A 22,903-nucleotide genomic window follows, 5' to 3' on the forward strand; every position below is an offset into this window, starting at 1 on the left:
ATAAGAGCGCACATAAGTGTTCAAAAAGGAAAGGGTTATAAAAAGAAAAATTTAAGATGCAGCAGCATTGGAATTTCTAAAAAATTACCTTAATTCCCAATCATACAGAGAAGCCTGAGATACAGGATTGCTGCTGTGCAACCAAACCTAACTCATACAGTGAGTAGTTTGTGTAGAGCAAGATTCTCTCCATTCTTGGAACAGAAGTTCAGGGGAAGCCTTTAGCTGAAATGCAAGTTAGGGCATAATTGGCATCAACGCTGATATTTGCTCCCCTGGGACTTCATACAGACTGGAAAAATAGGAAATAATCTAAAAGAAGTAGTGTCTCTAAAAGTCACCTGTTGTTCATTGCATAATCTTACTCTTTTTGTCTTTTTTTCTGTAGCTGGAGGATGTTGGTGACGTTATTGAAAAAATTCGCATCGGACACAAAGGTGGAGGACTGAACTCCGGATGGCATTTGGACCGCGTGGCAATTCGGAGACTGTTGCCAAATGGAAAGGTAGGCTGCGAATCCCAGCACTCTGCAATATGTTTCCATTAGCAGCCGCTTCCATTTCCCAAAGCGCATCTTCTGTATACAAAGCATGATTAACAGTGAAAAACAACTCCCTAAAGAACTATGCACACTAATGAACTTGCTACAGCTTGGGGACCTGGGGACAGCAAACATGTATTACCATGTTTCATTCTTCAAATGTTGATTATAAGACACTGCGATCATTGCTTTTTAAAAAATGCTGTTCTCATTGTACCTTCTGACTAGAATAGAGTTATTTCCTTCTTGCAGTGGATGGGAGCATAGCAGTGATGTTGTTCCCCAACCTTTTGGAAGTCTTTGCTACTCTTTATCTTTTGTATAAAGGAGCAATCTGGGTTTGGAGGCAACATTATCATGACTCGCTTGCTGGACTGAGGGGAGATTCCTGAGTTTGCACCCATTGCTGCGCAAATACAGCTAAAGAATTACAGTGCTGAGCAGATATCCCTGTGCTGCACTGCACCACTATTGCTGGACATCCCAAAGTGCCCAACGCTAACCTAGATAATGGTAGTTTTGGGTGACATGAGAGGCCAAAGCTTCATATTTTCATGTGTAGTTTTCTTTTGAACAATCACAGGGAAGGAAGTGGGAAGCGCATGTACCATTTAAAAATAAAAGGTATTATTGCTAAACATGGACAAGAAATAATTTCACCAGCTCTGTCCCTTAATTCTAGAAGAATAAATGCAGGGAGCCAGTACAATTAAGACAAGCAAAATGCCTGTCAGTGCAAGCCCCTGAATCACTCTTATAAAAAACATCAAGTTAAGTCCTAGGACTTTTGGTTGCTCATGTCAACAGCATTAAGGCAGTGCAGCCAATTTGGTCATCTTGATCTTGTCAACATAAGAAACTGTTCCTTGACCCTGCTTTCAGATACTGGCTGTAGGAACAGGAATGAATCTGTCTGCAGGGAGGAAAATCACCTCTTCAGGACCAGTTCAGAATTGGAGCAGTAGCTGTGTTTGGGAATACCTGGGCTTTCTCCTCTGTCTTGTCCTTTCTCCCCTTATTCTGAAGGGATGTCAGCTTTCATCTCCACCTCAGTGCTCAGGTCTGCCCTCTCCTGAAGTGAGTTCTAATATCAAGTGTTAGTGTAAACACAACTTGCTCAGTCATGGTGAACCTACTGCTCATCTTGCTTCCTCTTTCAAAATTTACAGGATATGTTTTACTGTCTTTGCCTCATGATCAATGCTAAGGTCTGCCTTGAACCCTCTTCATCATGCTCATGCCTGTACAAGCTTCTTCACAAGCCAATACCCTTTGTTTATTTCTCATGATCTCCTTTTTGCCAGTCTGGTATTACCAGACCCTCTATCTGGGTATTGACTAACCCTGGCCTTGTACAGCTTCATTAGGTTAATGAACAAGATGACATTGTTTTTGGAGATACTGTTATTGGTCACAGGCTAGGGAAAATGAAGAGGGGGATATGCAAAGATATGGAAACCAAAGAAAAAAGACTTCTGGGCTGCCTCTTTCTATACCTACAGTTGACTTTGGAGCACTTTGAGAAGCTCCCAAGAGCTCATGTTGGGTGCTCTTCCATTTACCCCAGAAAGGGGCTCGGGGCTGCGCAGCTCTGCAGTCATTACAGCAGCTTTGAAGGACAAATGGTGGGAAACCTGGAAAGGTGGAGGAAGGGAGGAAAACCATGAACAACTTAAAAATGGAGAGATTTACAATTCTGCTGATCTTTTGATTACGGCATGGGAAAAAAGAAGAAAGCAGAGCACTGCATGATGTCGCTGATCAGCCGCAGGATATTATGACCTGCCACAGGATAGCAATATGCTGCCAACGCTTCTAAAAGCTGTGCTACCTGATTAGACTGCTAAGATGTGTCTAGATGTATCCGTAATGCTGCAAAAGAAAAATGAGGTCAGTAACTTTTCAGATTAAATTGAAAGCACTTGAGTAGGAAACTAGGATTGTTGCATGACAATAAAGCTCTGTCTTGGCATGCCAATTATATCTTATAATTATATTTCATTTGTTATAACTTGGAGAAGGGCAAAGCACTGACTTTTAGCACACTGCCATACCTTGGCTCTAGCTTAGGGCCAGACTCAGACTCTAATGAAACAAATTCTGTTCGGAGCTGCGAGAGGGTTTTACCGTGGGTAACATGAAACAGTGCACTTTACGTCACTTAAATATTAATGCAATCACTAACAAGGAAACGCCAATAAAAACTGTGGCAATGACACGGTGATTAACAATAATGATACAATTAACTCTTGCGGTAACTGCACATTATGCCCCACTGTGCAGGCACTCAAGTCCCTAGATATCCTATTACCAAATAAAGTGTGTTCATATCAATGGCACGTACAGCCAACATTATCAACGTTTAGGAGCAGTTAAAAGGTTCACTGAGAGACGTGACTGAAGTGGGATCTCTCCCGGGAGGAGAGAGTTTCAGCACTGAAGCATCGTTCTGGAAAGCCCTCTCTTCCCAGACTATAGGTGGGGAGATAAGCACTGTTCATCGGCTCAGCTCACAGCGAGATAACACAGGTTATGTGGTCAGACAGCCAGTGCAGAAATGAGGAGGCAGAAGTAGTGGTACGGCCGGTCACTAGGTGCTGTATTTTGCTTGTACAGCACAAATGACACTTGAAAGTAAAATATTTGAAATCATCTAAAGTGCTGCCAGTTTTGTCTGACACCATTTTGTACAAGTCATGCTCCAAATTGCCTTATGGAGTTAAAAACTGCAAGCCTGGGGTTAAACAGCATCACTGCAGGGAAGGAAAGAGGAGAGATGGGGTTTTGTTGGCAGCGGAAGGCTTGGGCCCTGTGGGTGCAAGGGATGGTGCTGCTGCAGCCTCAGGACGCTCGATCACACAAGCCCCTTGGAGGGGTTCAGCTCCTGCAGATCAGCTTGTCCGCGGTCTGCGTGCAGTGGTACGCTGACCCGTTCCTGCCAGGTTAGCGGTGACTGACCGCACCTCTGATCTTAGGTGCACAGCCTACTCCTCCCCGGCGGCCGCGGCAGGCGGGGCAGGGTCCGGCGGCTCAAGGCAGTAGGTGCAGTGGTGCACAGTGGGAGCTGTGTTCATATTGCCACACCGAGAGCTATTCCCTTCCTCGACTATGTATTAATATTTCAGTATTTAAGTAGTAGAAATAGTGAAGAAAGGACCCCGTATTGGTTTGATAAAGAATTACATGAGAGTAGTTAAAGGTGGAGAGTATTCATATGTATGTTTTATGTGAAAGTGGTGGCACACGGATTACTGGTGTGGGGGGCTGACCCTGGCTGGGCGCCAGGTGCCCCCTAAAGCCGCTCCGTCACTGCCCTCCTCAGCTGGGCAGGGCAGAGAAAACGTAATGAACAGCTCGTGGGTCGAGGTAAGGACGGGGAGAGACCCCTCACCAATTACCATCATGGGCAAAACAGACTCGACGTGGGGAAATTAATTTATTACCGATCAGAATAGAATAATAAGAAATAAATCCAAATCCTAAAACCCCTTCCTCCCACCCCTCCCTTCTTCCTGGGCTCAACTTCACTCGCAATTTCTCTCCCTCCTCCCCCCGAGCAGCGCAGGGGGATGGGGAATGGGGGTTATGGTCAGTTCATCACACCTGGTCTCTGCTGCTCCTTCCTCCTCAGGGGGAGGACTCCTCACCCTCTGCCCTGCTCCAGCCTGGGGTCCCTCCCACGGGAGACCGTCCTCCACGGACTTCTCCAGCGTGAGTCCTTCCCACGGGCTGCAGTTTTTCACCAGCTGCTCCAGCCTGGGCCCCCCATGGGTGCCGTCCTTCAGGAACAGGCTGCTCCAGCCTGGGTCCCCCCACGGGTGCCGTCCTTCAGGAACAGGCTGCTCCAGCCTGGCCCCGCGGGGTCCCAGGTCCTGCCAGTTCTCCAGCCGGGGCTCCTCTCTCTCCCCACGGGGCCACAGGCCCTGCCAGGAGCCGGCCCCAGCGCGGGCTGCCCACGGGCTCATGGCCTCCGTCGAGCATCCCCCTGCTCAGGCGTGGGCCCCTCCCCAGATGTGGGTGCAGATCTGCTCCCCCGTGGAGCTCCATGGCCGCAAGGGCACAGCCGGCCTCCCCGGGGGCTTCCCCAGTGGCTGCCGGGGACCCTCTGCTCCGGCGCCTGGAGCCCCTCCTGCCCCTCCTGCTCTGGGCTGGGGGCTGCGGGGCTGCTCCCCTCACACGGTCTCACTCCTCTCTCCAGCTGCAATTGCTCGGGTTTCTTCCCCCTTCTTAACCCTGTTCCCCCAGAGGTGCTGCCGCCATCGCTGACGGGCTCGGCCTTGGCCAGCGGCGGGTCTGTCTCGGAGCCGTCTGGCACTGGCTGTGTCGGACACAGGGGAAGCTTCTGGAAGCTTCTCACAGCAGCCACCCCTGTAGCTCCCCCCGCTACCAAAACCTTGCCAGGCAAACCCAATACAACTGGAAACAGCAGAAAGCCCCTGTGCTATTTAGGAGAGAAATGCTGAAGTTGTCGTTAAGGAAAGCGCCATTTTTTCTCCCTTTATTTAGTTACTGTGAGATTAGAACTAACTTCTTTTCTGTTCAGACTTGTGGGCTCTGCAAGTTGCATGGTGGCTCATGGTCCTTTATGGAGACATAGCCTGGGGTGCCCAGCACGCAGAGAGCCGCCTGCCTCGTACCATCTTGGAGGCCTTACAGGAGCCTGTTCTTAATGAGTACTCTGGAGCTGGTTTTGTTTACCAAGTGGAAAACACATGTTCTATTGTTTTTGTTTGTTTGATGATAGAAATCATATTTGTTTCCACCAAAGTGAAGTCAAAACAAAAGATCAAAAATTAAATCACTATTTTTCTCCTCTTAATGCACGTATGGGAATTGCCTGGAAACCAGCTTGAGTCACAGAATTATAGGGCAAAATCTTGAAGTATTGACTCAGAAAAAAACCCCTACTGACTTCAAAGAGAATGCTGCCTGAATAAGAATTGAAGAGGGATTGCAGAGTCTCAATGAAACATGGCTTCAGTGGGAATGGTGCAGTCCTGATTAGGAATTTGCAAGATCGAAAACTGGAAAGGTTGGAGATCTACTGGATCATACAGCCAATCTCACGCAGCCACGGGGAATACTGCTCTCTGCGAGACGTTCAGTGCTTCTCAGAGCCCTCAGATGTCCTCTTTCTGGTGGACTTACATTTCTATATACTATTTCATGTCCGCATCTACATACACATGCATACATACATGAGTTGAAAATCCTTGCCTGACTATCAGAGTATTTTCAAAAGGGAAATGCTAATGTGTTCATTTTGTTTTGAAGAGATTATCTCTGTCATGTTTATTTCAGGGCTCAGAAACTGTCACATTTCCGTGTGAAAGATGGCTTGCAAAGTCTGAAGATGATGGCGAGATTGTCAGAGAACTGGTACCATCTGATATTTTTACTGAAAAGCTCATGAAGGACGGGACACTCAAGCAGATAGAGGAAGAAGTTGAAGACCCACTGGAAGGTAATATAATCCTAGGAGTAGGTAGGGACCTGTTAATCTGATTTTTTGGAAGAAAACATGTGGACATGTGGATGTGTGGTTCAAGCAAATGCAACACTGGTATGACAGTTCACATTTCTTTCCCTTCCTGTTCTCTGGCCTCTCTTATACCTGAAGTGTTTCTGTGCCATAATACCGTTATTTTCCTGCAGGTCATTTATAAACCTCTCACCGACACTCTTTCACACAGGCATAGTTTGCATATCTCCTGTGATGCCTCACAAAATTCCTCCATCTTGTCCTTGTCTTCCAGGCACTGTAAACATCTTCACTTGTTTGCCCAACTTCACCTGTTCTGTGCACTCTGCCCCTTCCTTTCCTACCCTACCATAGAATCACAGAATCATTAAGGTTGGAAAAGACTGACTTCAAGATCAAGTCCAACCGTCAGCCCAGCACCACCATGCCCACTAAATCATGTCCCGAAGTGCCACATCCACATGTTTTTTGAACACTTCCAGAGATGGTGACTCCACCACCTCCCTGGGCAGCCTGTTCCAATGCCTGACCACCCTCTCGGTGAAGAAATTTTTCCTAATAACCAATCTAAACCTCCCCTGGTGCAACTTCAGGCCATTTCCTCTCTTCCTGTTGCTAGTTACTTGGAAGAAGAAACCAACACCCACCTCACTACCACTTCCTTTCAGGAGTTGTAGAGAGTGATGAGGTCTCCCCTCAGCCTCCTCTTCTCCAGACTGAACAACCCTAGTTCCCTCAGCTGCTCCTCATAAGACTTGTTCTCCAGCCCTTTCACCAGCTCCGTTGCCCTTCTCTGGACATGCTCCAGCACCTCAACGTCCTTCTTGTAGTGAGGGGCCCAAAACTGAACACAGGATTGGAGGTGCAGCCTCACCAGTGCTGAGTACAGGGGGATGATCACTTCCCTTCTCCTGCTGGCCACTATTGCTGATACAGGCCAGGATGCTGTTGGCCTTCTTGGCCACCTGGACACAGTCTGATTGATGCTCCTCTTTTCTCCCAAAGTTGTTTTTCTTGCTGCTCTTCAGGTACATATGGACACCCTCTAAAAATTTGGCTCTAGGCAGCCACCCTAACCTCATTAAAGTACCTCTGGGGAGTAGAATAAATTCTTATGCAGCTCTGAGCCCATCTTAAAAAGTGTTCACATTCAGCGTTTGGTCCTCCTGGTAGCTGAAGCAACTGAACAAGAAATGAAGTTTCATCCTAAATTCATTGTTTCTCTGTATGCCCAGCTGTTCCTAATTCTTTTTCCTGTAGGACTTCCTTTTCCCACCCAGAGCTCCTTCTACACTTGAGAGAAGTCATGAACCTTCCTACATCCTGAGCAGAGCAAATTGAATTCAGCTGCCACCTTCATTCTTGTTTCTTGCATCTGGGAACAAGATGATTTGACAGAGAAAATCATTCCTCTCCCTGTTTCGTTTCTCTGAGAGTCTGATTTACATTTACAGTGCACCATTGTCAGGGTGGAATTTATACAGACTGTGTTTCCAATTGCCAAGGGAAGAGCTGCCTTGCTGTAAGGAAGGCTGGGGCCTTTGCACTGTGCCCTTAGAAGAGACAAGTGTGCTCTTTCCTCCTGTTAGGAGCTATGTGGTAGCTCATGGGAGATTTTTTCCCTGGGAAGGCAAAAACAGTTTTACTATCAATTAGTAAGTGGCATGACTGCTAGGTGCCTGCATGACATTTTCTTTAACCTACTAACTTCTGTTGCTTTACCTTGCATTAGTTACCATGTGTTAACTAACCTGGGTGACTCATTTTTTCCCTTCTAAAGGCAAAGCCTTAAAACAAGTTTTACAATCCATGGAATAGGCTTTTCGGATAACTGAAAGTTTCTTTTGGCTGGGAGCTAGGGCTATGTTTGGGAACTTCTGCTTTAGATATAAAATATTGGACGGGAAGTATATCTTCTGCACCTCTGAGTCCTCATACACCTTGGGGAGTGACACAGTGTACACGAGAGCAATGGAAAATCAGGTTGTGGTATTCTGAAGATCATCTTTTATGTAGTAGACTGCACTTCAGTCCTGAAGGTCTCTAGAACAGGCAAGCAAAACCAAAGAGGGAAGCATTGACTAATTAGACTATATGCATTGCTTCCTTCATTACTAATGTAGCAGTTGTCTCTCAAATATGAAGCTGTCACTCTGTAGGACGTAATGTGAAGAGGCAAACCAGAAAACCTGGCATTGCACCTAGCCTGATGAATGGCCATGATCCATTTCTTAGAGAGATCAATGGAAATCTTTCATGGACTATGAAACAGAATAGGCCTTGTTTTACTGGGAAAGCAAGGTACAGAAGAAAATGACAATATAGGTATTTTCTTTGATGATGTTTATGTACATCTGTAGAAGAATCCTAAGACTTTGTGCCTCTTCCTCATTTGTATTGCCCTAGGATTTGCAAGGAGGCATTCTTTAGGGCTCGTATGCCACCAGGGTAATCAGAGGCTTGTACAGTTCCTAATTGTTTTCTGGAGAGGATGCTTTCAGTAACTTTGTTTGCCCTGTGTAATTGGGAAAAGAGTAGCAAAATAAAAATAGGAGTATTTAACAGATTTAGTAAAGCACATTACTAAAGATTTGGTGAGGTTTTATTGGATCATCATTGAGCAAGCTAAAGAGAAAGGGTACTTAAGCAGTATACCTCCAACACTTCCTTAATTAAATACTGTCTCAGCAAAAGGACCCGAAACATGTTCTCTTTCTGTTTGGGGAATGTATAGAGATACACACCATTAACTCTGGTAGTAATTGCACATCTGAATCTCTGGAGTTTGTTTATGGAAGATGGAGTATTAAGAATTCACAACACTGAATCACTTGTATTCAGATGTATCTCCCTTGAGCCTCAGTATGGAGAGGTGCAGAGTTCCCTCACCTCTGTCGACACCACATCCAGTAATAACCATAACGGTTCTTTGCATTTCTAACTGTGCACTATGTGATCAAAGAACCACACAGGCATTGATTAGATATAAAAAAGGAAAGTCAGCAAATTTCAGCCCAGTGATTCCTCAACCTTTGGATCGTTATCAGAAGCCTGGAAGGACAAAGCATATAGGACTTTAAACCTCCAAGAACTGAGTGAGGAGCAGAAAGTTTGGGGACCATTTTCTTAGGTAAATTCAGTATCTAAGATAAGTCTTAATAATTCACCAGGCCAGAAATCACATCTCCCTTTCTTTCTGCAGTTCACACGTACAAGATAAGCGTGTTCACTGGAGATATCTATGGTGCTGGGACAGATGCTAATGTTTTCCTAAATATCTATGGGGATCTGGGGGACACAGGAGAGAGAAAACTCAGCAAATCTGAAACAAACTTCAACAAGTTTGAAAGAGGACAGGTACAAATGCAACGGGTTAATAATGCTTTGTATTTTGCAGCCTTTAACCTAACAAGCCCATGACTGTCTTTACAGGCCGAGTTTTCCTATGAGGGATGAATGGATTGATTCTATTTGTCATGTTCATTACCTTTTCAAACGCTTTGTATGGATTGTCAGCTGGGTGTTACGACTGACAGTCACTGCAGCAAATGGGTAGATGTTCCTGTGAAGTCCTTGATAGATAAATCATGAGTTTGGTTCACACAAACTGGCTTGAATTGTTAGCTGCAGATTTGAGAGCACACAAAACCTGAGGTCTCTCTGTCCCTTAGCCTCTGTGCAACTGATTTCCATGTACATAGTATATATTATAATCGACTGCAGAGCATAGTAAACTGATGGGACCTAAACAGTGGCTGTGTTTGACAAAATAAGTCTGAAAGTGGTACTCTGTGGTCAGTCCATGAGTCATATTCACAGCCTCATACGGAGATACTCAGATATAATGATAGCAAAGATTGTCTTATCTGGATTGTCCATATCAATCTAACTGGATTAGAAAAGGAAGTCTTTCTTAGACTTAAAAACCAAGATGTAAAATTCCAAGAATTCAATATTTTAATTGGTAGTAAAAGTGACATTTTGTGCAGCTCCACTCATAGCAGAAAAAGGCTTCAAAACACTTCCCTGCAGAACAGTTTTAGCGTACAGAGATGCCTCTATAGACTGCTGCAAAGCTTTTAACCAAACACCATCATGGGAGATGGAATTTAAGCGCCTATTATGCTCTGTAGTCTCCATTTGCTTTTGTCCAGTAGATGATCTGTTGAGAGCTCATTAACAGAATCAACTGCTCTTGAACACTCTGCAGGAGGATACATTTACTATACTGGCTGTGGACCTTGGTATTTTGTACAAGATCAAGATTCGTCATGACAATAGCATGTTCAGTCCTGACTGGTTCCTGGAAAAAGTAGAGATCCTGGATGAGACCACAGAGGAGTCTTTCATTTTCCTGTGTGAGCGCTGGCTCTCTAAAAAGAAAGAGGACAAAAAAATAGAGCGTATACTTTATGAACAGGTATGGTTATGGCTCAAAGCTGGGATCACAAACCACTGCTACTTATAAATATAAAATGACTGAATATCTGGTTGAAGTCCAACACAGATCATTAGGGACTTATGCTTTTTCACTTGTCCAAAATGAATTTGTGATTTTTTGACAAGTGCTGAAAGTATGGCCACTCTCAGCCCAGTATCACTAGGTCTGTAATTTGCAGTTTCAACAGGAAAATCTAGGAGTCTAAGTGAAACTCTACAGCTGAGAGTCAAAGTACCTTGCTGATGCACAGTAGAGTATATTTCCCTGCACAGTAGAGTATATTTCCCTGCTGCTCTCCTTGCTGTGCCCACAAAGGAGGTTAGTTATGGGTCCCACTATTCAAAGTCCTCAAGCCAAAATATTGGGTCACAGAATCACGGAATCATTAAGGTTGGAAAAGACTGACTTCAAGATCAAGTCCAACCGTCAGCCCAGCACCACCATGCCCACTAAATCATATCCTGAAGTGCCATGTCCACATGTTTTTTGAGCACTTCTAGTGATGGTGATTCCACCACCTGCCTGGGCAGCCTGTTCCAATGCTTGATCACCCTCTCGGTGAAGAAATTTTTCCTAATATCCAGTCTAAACCTCCCTTGGTGCAACTTCAGGCCATTTTCTCTCATCCTATTGCTCGTTACTTGGAAGAAGAAACCAACACCCACCTCACTACCACCTCCTTTCAGGTAGTTGTAGAGAGCGATGAGGTCTTCCCTCAGCCTCCTCTTCTCCAGACTGAACAACCCCAGTTCCCTCAGCTGCTCCTCATCAGACTTGTGCTCCAGACCCCTCACCAGCTTCGTTGCCCTTCTCTGGACATGCTCCAGCACCTCAGCATCCTTCTTACAGTGAGGGGCCCAAAACTGAACACAGGATTGGAGGTGTGGCCTCACCAGTGCCGAGTACAGGGGCACGATCCCTGCCTTGCTCCTGCTGGCTACACTATTGCTGATACAGGCCAGGATGCTGTTGGCCTTCTTGGCCACCTGGGCACACTGCCGGCTCGTATTCAGCCAGCTGTCAACTAGCACCCCCAGGTCCTTTTCTGCCAGGCAGCTCTCCAGCCACTCCTCCCCAAGCCTGTAGCGTTGCATGGGGTTGTTGTGACCCCAGTGCAGGACCTGGCACTTGGCCTTATAAAACCTCATGTGTTGATCTTCGCCCATTGATCCAGCCTGTCCAGATCCCTCTGCAGAGCCTTCCTGCCCTCCAGCAGATCAACACGCCCACCCAAAAAAGGACTCTAGGTCCTTTGACTTCATCCTCATTGAACTGGATGAGTTTATCTTTTCAGCAAATTCTTCCACCAATGCCAAACATAAAAAAATCTAATTTCTTTGCTACTGCTCAAATCACCAAATGGTTTTTAGTGAAATGTCCTTTCTACTTGCACATTCTCTGTTGCTTTATCAGGCTAATATAGCTAATTGGAATTCGAGGTACATACACTAATTAAAATTAGCAAACAAGATTAATAGACCTCTCTTGCTTCTGTACAGTGAGGCATAATAAAGCAGCTGATTATAAGTCCATTGTATTTAAGGAGTTCACGAAATACAGTGACATTTTAATTGACAGTTACCACTAAAATTATCATCGATGAAGCTGGGCCAAACTCATCCTGAATACAACAGAATGGATGTAAGAAGAGTTACACCATGGATGATTATTGCCATATGCTCCCTCATAAAATTGCAGCAGACAATGCTATGAATTCTTGTGGTCACACTTGCCCTGTTGCTCATATTAATTCATAATGAGGAAAAGCTAATCAATTTATTTTTTTTAATTACATGACTGTGTGGTAAGAGCCTCACATTTATTGGACAATGACACCAAATGCATCTGCACTAACTCCTCAAATACAATAGATATTTCATATCATTCAGCTTTGCCGTACTCTCCCTCTTACGCTCTTTGACCTGTACCAGGTCAATTAATCTGGCACCACAGTGTGTGCCCTGATAAGCAAATCTGGCACCGTCCCATCCATCTGAATTTTCTGCAGCTATTGCTCACACAGGTAGCAGGGAAAAGTCACAAGGTACCAATAAAGTCCATTAGGTCCATTATATTTTCTTTTATTATAACACACATCCAAAATGGCCTGTCAGGTTTACCAGTGAAGTAAGTGAATGACCTGCAGTAAATTAGAAGTCACACTTATTTGAGCTACACTGAGCGAAAAGCTACCTGGGGAACTAGAGGGATTTCTTCTCTTGTTGTTCTTGGAGGCATATGGGAACAGCTGACGACACCTGAGCACTCAACCTCATTACCCTCCCATACATGCCTTCCAACTAGAGCTATGATGGCGAGCGAAACAGCCTGGATGGCTCATCTCTCAGCCTGTCGAGCCAGGATAGCAATGCAAACCTGAAGGAGATGAAGAAATCCAGCTTGGTCAAGGCGGCAGAAGAAGGATCATGTGAGCAGGCACCATGTTTGATTGCATGCATGCATGTGTTCTTGGCTTTCAGTGCTTGAGAGGTTGCATTCATCCCGGTGTCTTCACTCCTTTTGCAAGGAGAGGCAGAACAGCAAGTTGCTTCTCTTCACCTTGTGTTGTGACTGCTTGGGAAAGGCTGGAGAAGTGCTTGTGTTTCTGTGTTTGTTGCTTTTCCTATAGCTTTCCGACCTTAACAGTGGAATAAGCCTGAAGTTAACAGCAACTTCGGTGTTTCCAACCCTATTGTTTCCTCTCCTGTGGAAATTTGTGATGCTGTAGCTTGTCAGAATTAACTTCTCCATTGCCAGCAGACGTAAGTTCTCCAAGCAGACTTCTGCTTCGGACAATGTGACAATATCGTTAGGTAGGTGGTTATTCAAGGGTACGCCATTTTCTGTTGTGGTGAGGTAAAAGGCACAGGGGACCTCTATAGGCAACTACAATCCCAAATTGTGTTCTTGTCTAAAATTAGGTGAGTGCATCCACACCACCAAATGTGGAAAAGGAGCTAGTCAACAACATCCACAGGGCCTCCTCAGAAAGAAACCCAATGACCTGAAGAATAATACTCCCTCTTCCTTCTCCTCCACCACCAACAAACTCATTGCATGCAGCACTTCAGAGGTGGGGAGAAGTGAATGGCGGGGTCTGATAGAGTTAAGGGAATAATTTATTCAAGTTTCATATAATTTTGTCTGAAGTGTCCTTCAAAGGATCCAAAGCTCTTTGCAGTGAGAGGGACCGTAGTCAGACATGCTATCACCAAAAGAGCCTCTTTTGGATTACCAGAGGCTCTTTTCCACGTGATTCCTTAAAGTAGCTGTTGTTGCTGATATCAGCTTTTTTTTTTCATCCTATATCTCTTTGACCTACTCAAGGTGATGTTTCATGTAGCATATTAGATCTGAATTTCCAAAGAAGGCTTTGAATTTCCTGTGATCTTATTTGCCATGCTTAAGACATCTCCCCTTTTCATGATCAGGCCAGTAGTGCCTCATCACCAAGGATGTTTTTTTAACATGAATTCAAATGTGATTTATTTTAGAAACCTTCAGGTTTTTTCCTTACAACATGTAGCTGCATGACAGAACCTGTTGGGCTGGGAGGGGAGTGGGATACAGGGAGTGGAGCAAGAGCACAGATAAGTCTCTCAGCTCTCAGAAAACAAGCTTCAACTGAGAGCGCTCAGGTGAATTTGTTCTTTTCTATAAGGTGGATTGTCTTATAATTGGAAGGAGGAAGGTCTGCAAATGCTGTCACTGAGAGAAAAGGAGTCCATGAACTCTGGACTGAAGTTCTTGCTCAAATAACTGATGGAAACCATTGAGGTTCCAGTCTAGATTTTTGTCTTTAGTCTCTGGTCCCTGAGACAAAGCAAAGCTGAGTATAAAAGAAAAATATGTTTCTGGATTGCAAGTTATAAAAAGTGAAATATGCTGGACTGTGTCTGCAAAAGCCAGCTTTCATGCAGGGAGGCTGGTCTTGCTCGGCTGTGTCTGATACGAAGTGGGACAGTTGTGCAGGTTTTGTTTCTGTCCTGGCTGTGAACAAAGTGTGGAAGATCACTGTCCATCAGCTGAAGTTAACCTTCATGGAAAACTTCCCCAGTCCATTAATATTTCCTTATAACTTCATTACTACACAGGCTTTATTTCTCTGTATTTATGTACCTTTTGATTAACCACCTCTGTGTTCCAGGACAATGACTTATCATCCAGACTGCACCTACAGTTCATTGCCATCCTACATGGGATCTTTTAGCTTCAGATTAAGATTTTAGATGTTGTACTGTGTTGTACCAAGTAACTGGGCAGCAGCTGAGTCACTGTTACTGTCTGTATATGTGCTCTTAGTCCACAGAAAGTGCAAAATAATTAAACTTCTCTTAAAGTTCCAAGGTAAGCCAAGTGTAAAATGATGTAATTTGGCATAGGAATTTAAGATGGCTTTCTCTGATATGGTCCAAGGGAATTCACACAAATGGTTACTGCAGCTCAGCTGATGCCCAGTAGCTGGTTGTGATGTGATACCTGGGTTGCATGTCTCACACCTTTAAGTTTTGAAGCAGACATAATGCTGCACATTGCTTAACCTGGTCTGCAACCCATGCGTCTTGGGGCAATCGTTCTTTTGTAATCCCATAATGTGTCCAAATGAAAAAGATGTGATTCCCATGTTCCTTCTGATATTACTTCTGTGGTGAGACAATGGATAACATCTGCCGTGTTGGCATGCCATGTAGTTTCACAAATAATGGGTAAAGCATCAGCATCTCCCCGGAGAACTCATCTCTAGCAGAGCTGGGATAGTTCCCATCATCCCCATTGTGACAGGGTGGTCTTTCTTCTCTGAGTCCTGGAGCTTGTCATCGCCACTATCTCTGTGGCAGTGACATGGCCTCATTAAGGAAACTGCATCTTGAAGGAATGTCAGATACGATGGACTGTGGGAGCCAGACAGCCACCTCCTGAGCTGGGCAAAAAACCAGCTGTTAATTAGTTGATTAGGGGAAGTGGTATTGGGAAGTGCCTGGGAAAGGGAGTGACAGTTTGAGCAGCCCAGTTCTGACTCTCCCATGCTCAGATGGTGAATACCTCTGAGAGTCAGGAGGTGATGCCAGGATGGAGCACAGAGAAAAGTCCTGTTGACTAGGAATCCGCTTGGGTCTGAACTGGGAACCCTGCTCCATGCTGGAAGGCAGTGCTGGAAAGGGTGTGGTCTACATCCCTGACGAAACCCAACCGCCTGTGGAGGGGACATGTGCCCTCCAACAGCCTGAACTCTGCCCAGGGACTCAGGGAAACAGGGGGCAAAGGGAGATGGGTTGGCAGACCTGTGGTGTCCTACTGTGGCCTTGTACCTCAGGTTTTGCACTCTCCGATGTTTGAAGAAGTAGAACTTCCAATAGAAGTAGAACTCCCAGAGAAAGAGGGAGACAATGGAGACGGGAGATAAAGAAATTAAAGGATCACTCTTGCAGTTTTTAGAGGAAAGAACAACAGTGATTATTTATGAGAAATTTAACAATTTCTTATAGTTCTCATTTTTTATATAGGTGTTTCAAATACTTTGGCTTGAGGGTGCAACATTAGTTGGAAATGCTGGTAGTTCTGTGAACTTAGCCTGCCACAGGAGAACAGGATAAAAACTGTATAAAAGAAAATTTTGTCCCTATTCAAAACATCCTTTATTTAAAAAAGGAGTCTGGAGCTGTTCTAAACATGACCCCTCAACATATTTTTGTAATATCTGTCTTGCCTCAGCTAAACCCTTTCTCCTGCTAATACCAGCAGCTCAATGGTTATTTCGTGAAGAATGCATTGCATGTCATTATGCTGATGTGCACACTGAAATGTAAATGATACCATAAAGGGGAGAATAAGTCTTGCCTAATCATCAGTTCATTTTGTGTTGGTACACAAGATTCTCAAACTGGGACTGAACAAATCTCTGGGTTCTGCTCTGTCCAGAGGTAAGAACAGATTTGGTCAGCATCAATTCATGCCTTCCCTGATATTGCACACATATCCTGAGCTTCATGTGAGTTTCTAGCACAACCTTCTGCACCAAAAATATTGTTAGTCATTATAAAGCAAAATCCTGGATGATTTGAAAGCCAACCAAGTTTTTTTGTCAAGGTTTATAAACCTTTTTTTTAAATTGAAAAAGTGATGATGAGGTCAGGCTGAGTTTTGAGTCTGTGACGAGGCAAGTTTCAGAGCTCCGAGTCTTGTCAGAACAGTTTGAACAGCCCTACATGAATGTTCTGAGAAATCAAACCAGTATTTAGCATCTAATTCTGCACAGCCTGCTCGGCTTACCCAAATGAGCTCTTGGAAGGCACTTGAAAAGCAGTCTGGCACTTCCTCCCTTTTAACAGCTGAACTGAAATTTCTGAAAACCACAGAGAAACCTGCTAAGTCCCAAGCCTTGGCCTGAAGGTTTTTCCCCTAACCAATATTATTATGCAATGTAAAAAATTATTGAATGACCTACCTTTAATACAAGAATTATTCATAGTTTGTCTGGATTTGCAAAGGGATGCTGAAACCCTGAGCTGCCCCGTAGATCACAGCAATCCTTGAATGAAGCAGAAAGGAGAACATTTTCAGTTGTATTGGGGTATTTAGTCAGTGATGGTTTACCTTGGAGTCAGCATAGATTTATTTGCCTTTATTGAATGATGATTGTAAGATCGCTTTGGTTTAATAGCCTATTTAAGATTTAGGTGCTCAGTCTCATCTTCAGGAAGGTCTCTTGGTGTAAATAAGGATTCAAGCCCTTTGCTGTTCTGTCATCTATTAGAGAGAAATCTGGACTTATAACCTCCTTGCAGCCAGTAGAGTTGTCTGGGGAAATTAACCCTTGCGGCATTCAGTCCCAAGCGTGTATGGGAAAGCAGTCCCCCATGCATATTTGTAGCCCAATGCAGCATGGTGTTATCCCTTCTCTGAATGAGTTCAATGGGACGTGAACCTATTTAGCATACACAGCTGCTCCCTCTGATGGGATGAGTCCCTGGTTTTCTGAAGTCTTGTGTAAATGCGTATGCGTGTGGGTTTTCTGATGATTAAACCTCTGTTTCTTGCAGTGATCCCATACCACATCACCGTCACGACGGGCACAGAATATGACTCCAGCACTGACAGCCGAGTGTACATCATCATCGTGGGCCCTCAGAAAGTGCAGACGGAGAGGCTGTGGCTGGATCTTCCAGAAGGAAAAGATGAGTTTGCGGATGGCTCCGTAGAGAAATTCTCTGTTTGGGGCCTAGATGTTGGAGAGATCAAAAAAGTGGAGGTACTTTGTGAATGCAGCACAAACACTGGAGCCATATGAAATACGTGGCCAAAGAAAGCACATGTTCCTGTTATTCTTAGCAGTGAAGGAACGGCACTTGGGTCTGAAAGGAATGTAAACAGGGATGTGCTAACGAGATTTCACATGTGTCTGAACCTGAAAATAAGTATGCTTTACATCTCACAAAACCAAGATCCTTGGGAGGCAGAAGATAATTTTGAATTATAAAGAAGTTGTAACATGTCCCAGATTTGTCTCATCTCTGGCACTGTTTTTTCTTAGCCAAGCCCTGTTATTGACAGATGCAGTGAATGTTCCCAGGATGCAGTCCTCCACCATCAGTCTTTTTCCTAGTTGATTTTTACAGTACTTCCAGTTGGGTTTCATAAATTGTGCCTGCAGTGAGAAACACATCTTGTATAATTTTCTAGCTAAACATGAAAATTGTTTTCACAGCTTGGAGGACCCAGGCTTCGAGAAGAAAATTAATCATTGTTCATAAGTAACATGCACAAATAGATTTTGGAACAGGAGCCATTTTTTCCGCTATGGCTTAGGGAGACAGAATTTGCATAGACATTCCATCACTGAGCTTAAACTTCACATGAATCTTCCGGAGCACTTGTGTACATTGTTTTTGTTTCATAAGGCAGTTCCACCTCCTAAAAGCCTACTTTTATTTTTACCCCTGTTTTGCAGTAAACCAACCTGTTGGTGTGCGTGCTTGTGTATTCAGAGGGAGATTAGTGAAAGAAATATAAAGAGAGAAATCCTAACTAATTAAAAAAAATCTTTGCGGTTGTATGTCATGTTTTAGCAGCTGGTAGACTAAAGCACTCCCATTAGCATTCATTCAAGCAATGGATTCTGACACCTTGAGAAGTCTCCATACTAGATTTGCGTTTATTATCAAGCCATTTTCTTAATGCATTCCAAGTGCCTGGTTATTATGACTATTAGTGGCACTTTCAATCTAGCCCATCTCTAGGTCAAACTTTGAAAGTGAAGCAAGTACGTAAATCCTTCTCTTCTAGACTGTGTGCACATGGAAACAACTTGGGCTGGGATAGAGAGGGAGGAAAAAGCCAGTATTACCCCTCTGTGTCAGAGAGAGAGAAGGAGCTGGATGAAGAAAGAAATAGAAAGGGATGTTGGAAAAGAGACAGTGAGTAGGGTGAGGAAGGGCAGAGAATGGGAGAAAGTAGGAGCAGACACTTGGAAATGGACAGAAGCAAGGAAAAGAAATAATTTTAAAAGGATTACAAATGGGAAAGAAGAGAAAAGATTGCAAATGAAATGCAGAGAATTAGAAAAAGGAATAACGTATAGCTTTCAAGCTGGTTGATGTTCTTCTGCACTCTTCACCCCTGTCCTCAATGATCTTACCGGTCTGCTGCCTCACCTCTTGCTCATTTTTCCCTTTTAGTTTGTAACCCCCCAGCTCGTGGCTGGAGAAGCCATCTGCTCCTGGCCTTCTGCCTGCCCCCTGCTTGGAAGGCCTCTTCTTGTTGATCCATGTCCCAGCGATGACATCGATGTGCCAGTCTGCTGTGGTTGCCATGGAATCAGTCCATATTTTCCATGTAGAAAATTGCAGTGTTCAGGGACGTTGCAGAAAATTGCTAGTTTTCTGCTTGGGAAAAGTGAGGAACAGTTCGTTCTCTGATTTGGCATTTGGCTGCTTCTGGAAGAAGGCAAGAAGTTCTGAATATGAGTTACCATGTGAAAATATTATAGCATGGGGATTAAGTTTCCAGAAGTCCTCTGTGTAAACCCAGGCAGCAGACTGCAGGATTTAGTAGGATCGTAAGATTTGCAGCGTGATGCCACTTTTAGTTTGGTATTATTCTCCTGCTGCAAATATACTATAGTGAGAGCAGAAACAGTGGAATATGAAGTAATTTGAAAGGGGCCCATTTATACCTGTCTTGTAAGCCTACAGATATAATATTTACTACTGGTGTACTTTAATAGACACACTGACATGAAAATAAATAATACAAGTTATTTGGTATAGGCACTTTATACTGTGTCCTTCAAACAAGTTTTAATATTTCTTCTCCTAATTAATGAAAGTATCTCTGTTCCTAGATTGCTGTTGCTGCAGAGAGACACAGGTGTGATCAGAAGTGTCCTGCATTGGTCTGCATTTCTAAACCATTTCTGGTTCAGAGCCTTTCTCCATCACAAGCACAGAGCAAAGTGTGATGGACTGTAAAGTGTTGCAAGTCCAGTCCCTCACTGACTAGGGACCTGATCCTGGAAGACCCTCAGGTCTCTCTAATATTCTCTGCACCTTCCAGAATAAGCAAGAAATCCCATTTTTTTTTCATCTTTTCCTTCTAGCTACCACTCACATTCTCTGCCATTTTCCTCTGTTGTTGCATTCTGTTTCAATGCGATTGTGAGCTGTCCAGTGCAAATTGTACATCTTAGTCTTGGTGATTTCAAAGATTTTCAAACATCCCAAGAATCTAGCTGCCTTTGAAATCCTGTCATTCTAACTTAGCTCAAACATCTCAGCCCAAACAACTTGTTGCGATATTGGTATGCATGTCCAGGCTACACTGCTGGTGTGGCCATGGCTTTTGGATCATTCACTCCATTGGCATGGTCTGTCTAAAGACTTTGCTTGAAAGACAAATCCCAGTGTTTCTGCTCTGAAAGACCAGCCATAAGGAAGACTCAGCACTGGATGAGTTTATCCCAGACATTACAACATTGTTGCTGGAGCCCTTGGACATCTGCTTGTGTGCAGCTTCTCCAAGGCAACTGGATGTGCAGGATGCTTTCTTCTGGCCAGTCACTGATACCAAAGGAATTAAAGGATGCTGTGAAAATCTAGTACCTAGCAATGTCTTGGAATGATGCTTTAGGAGGTGGCTATAATGAACCCAAAAGATGAACAGAGTTTAATGGGCTCACTGGGATTTTTCCTCTGGCTGCTCTGTCCCCGCTTCACTGCAGAGCCTTTGCCCTGAACTTTCCCCAGCGCCTCATCCGTCCCGTCCTGCAACAGGTCTCAAGAGGCCGTGTGCAGGCTCTCAGAGGGGCTTTGGCTTTGGAGAAGGGCAGCCAAGCTGGCAGAGAGGGAATGGGAAGGCAAGTGTTATATTCCCATTCACCTCACACCCCAGGAATCTGAGAATTAATGCATCCATTGTAGACTTGAATTTCCCTAGTGGTTAACGTTAATTTTCTGCAGCTGCACAGACATTAGTATAGTAATAATACTCCTAATAGCAGTGATGGCTGAGACAGTCAGATAAAAAAGATCACTTATTTTTTGGGGAAAAAAAAGATACCACAGATATATCACCCTAGATGAACCTGTTATTAAAAATTATTTTCTGCACAACTCTAAACATCCTAATAATTTAAAAACAAAAACAGCGAGAGCTAAGGACTTAATTTTCCTAGTAACGACACAAACAACACTTGCTCTGAAAATAATGAACTGTTGGTAGTTCTTATATTCAACCTTTTGTGTACAGATAGCTCATTGAAATGACTGGCTGACTGAACTTTGTACATCAGCTGCGATACATAAGTCTGCCCCGGGATGAATTGCCCATGTTCTTTAAGAGGAACACATGCAGTTTCTTGCAGAAGTTTGCACCATCAGCATCGTTTTACTGCTGATGTACCTGTAGGAACGTTGCTTGTTCCTCTTTATGGTCCTTGCTAGACTCCGCTCCAGGTAGGCTTTGGCTTTCCTAACCTCATCCCTGCACACTTGGGCAGCGTCTCTGTATTTCTCCAGGTCCCTTGTCCCTGTTGCCACCTCTATTATTCTTCCTTTTTCCGTTTAAGTTTTGTCAGGAGCCCCTTGTTCATCCATGCAGGCTTCCTGCCACTCTTGTGTGACTTCCTGCTCTCCAGGATGCACCACTTTTGAGCCTGGAGAAGGTGCTTCTTGAAAATCAAACAGCTACAGATGTAAGCTCCATCTGTGGGCTCCTATACAAACATGGAACTTTTGCAGTTTAAGGAGATGGGAAGCAGAGAAACAGCCTGATACATACAGTTAACTTAGATGTAGTTTTGTGAGGGAAGGATTGCTTGAATAACGCATGTGGGTGTTTGCCTAGCTACATCTTTACTCCTGCTTATGAAGTTTTGGCTATTTGCTTCCAAGTGTTGCAACAGCAGTGGTTGGAAAGATGGAGAAATGGGTCTGCAGAGATCAGTAGACTTGCAGATAGAGGCCAATGGAGCAGAAGTAGAATAATAAGAGACTGGACATGTTTTCGTGTAGGTCAGTGCAGTCTACTTATTTCATGTTCCCCTTGCTTATTTTTCCCTTACTTTTTCCTGCCTTCCCTCATGCTCAGCAGCACATGACCTGAGCTTCCTTGCCCACATCAGCTACTATGTACCCTGATGTCTTAAATGTTGGGCGGCAATAGCACAAAAAATTTCACAGCTTGCTCCGTTCCACTGTGGAAGTGGTTTGTGTGACAGTGTACGTAGTCAACACTCTTAGTCCTTCATCACTGTTTAAAACCCTCAGTCAGGGTCTCGCCTCCAAAGAAATCCCCTTTAACCAGCAGGTGTTTTCTCGATGACTCTCACAGGTGGGACACGACGGCGCTACTCCTGAGAGCTGCTGGCTGATGGAAGAGCTCACCATTGTCGTGCCCACCAAAGGTGTCATGTGTAACTTTGTCTGTAAGTGCTGGCTGGCCAGAGACAAAGGTGATGGACTAACCTCACGAATCCTCAATATTCTGGATGCAGACTGTGTTAACATTGGCCTCAAGGTAGGCTCTAGGCTCATCCTGTATCTTTAGCTGTTGCATGGACCTGTGCTGATACAGGTTGTGCATCAGCAGCTCTCATACTTTGACTTCTGGATGTGGTTTGAGCCATTTATTTGTTAATTCTTTAGCAAAATCTTTAGGAATTTTTACCATCGTTACCACTTAGAACACTGTTTAATACAGCTGGCTGGACACAGACATGGCATAGGGAGAAAGAACAGGGTAGGGCACAGTTCAGCAGCACGTCCTCATTTTGTCACCAGACTTGGAGCACCCACTGCATCCCCTAGGACCCACAGAGGGGGTGCAGCCACAAGATGAACACCTTGGTGCAATCTAACTTTGTGTTTTGTTTGAGGACGTACTTCTAACTCATCAAATTAGAGTAGTGGAGATATTTTAATCTCTGCATAGTATGACTACATAT

The 22,903-nt window shown here is 44.2% G+C and overlaps 1 protein-coding gene across 1 annotated transcript in view; it reads left to right on the forward strand.

Moving 5' to 3' along the window:
• Positions 1-22,903, forward strand: part of LOC309415119 (lipoxygenase homology domain-containing protein 1-like) — a gene marked incomplete at both ends in the record, with an annotated part of 135,085 nt that overhangs the window by 75,105 nt on the left and 37,077 nt on the right. The window contains 7 exons of the mRNA XM_082012567.1: positions 389-505; positions 5,843-6,005; positions 9,226-9,380; positions 10,234-10,443; positions 12,769-12,892; positions 17,505-17,713; positions 22,291-22,476. Of these exons, the coding sequence (XP_081868693.1) occupies positions 389-505; positions 5,843-6,005; positions 9,226-9,380; positions 10,234-10,443; positions 12,769-12,892; positions 17,505-17,713; positions 22,291-22,476 (1,164 nt within the window). The remainder of the gene's footprint in view (positions 1-388; positions 506-5,842; positions 6,006-9,225; positions 9,381-10,233; positions 10,444-12,768; positions 12,893-17,504; positions 17,714-22,290; positions 22,477-22,903) is intronic.

This window comes from Phaethon aethereus (genome assembly GCF_964289735.1).
Source record: "Phaethon aethereus genome assembly, chromosome: W".
NCBI classification, from domain to species: domain Eukaryota; kingdom Metazoa; phylum Chordata; class Aves; order Phaethontiformes; family Phaethontidae; genus Phaethon; species Phaethon aethereus.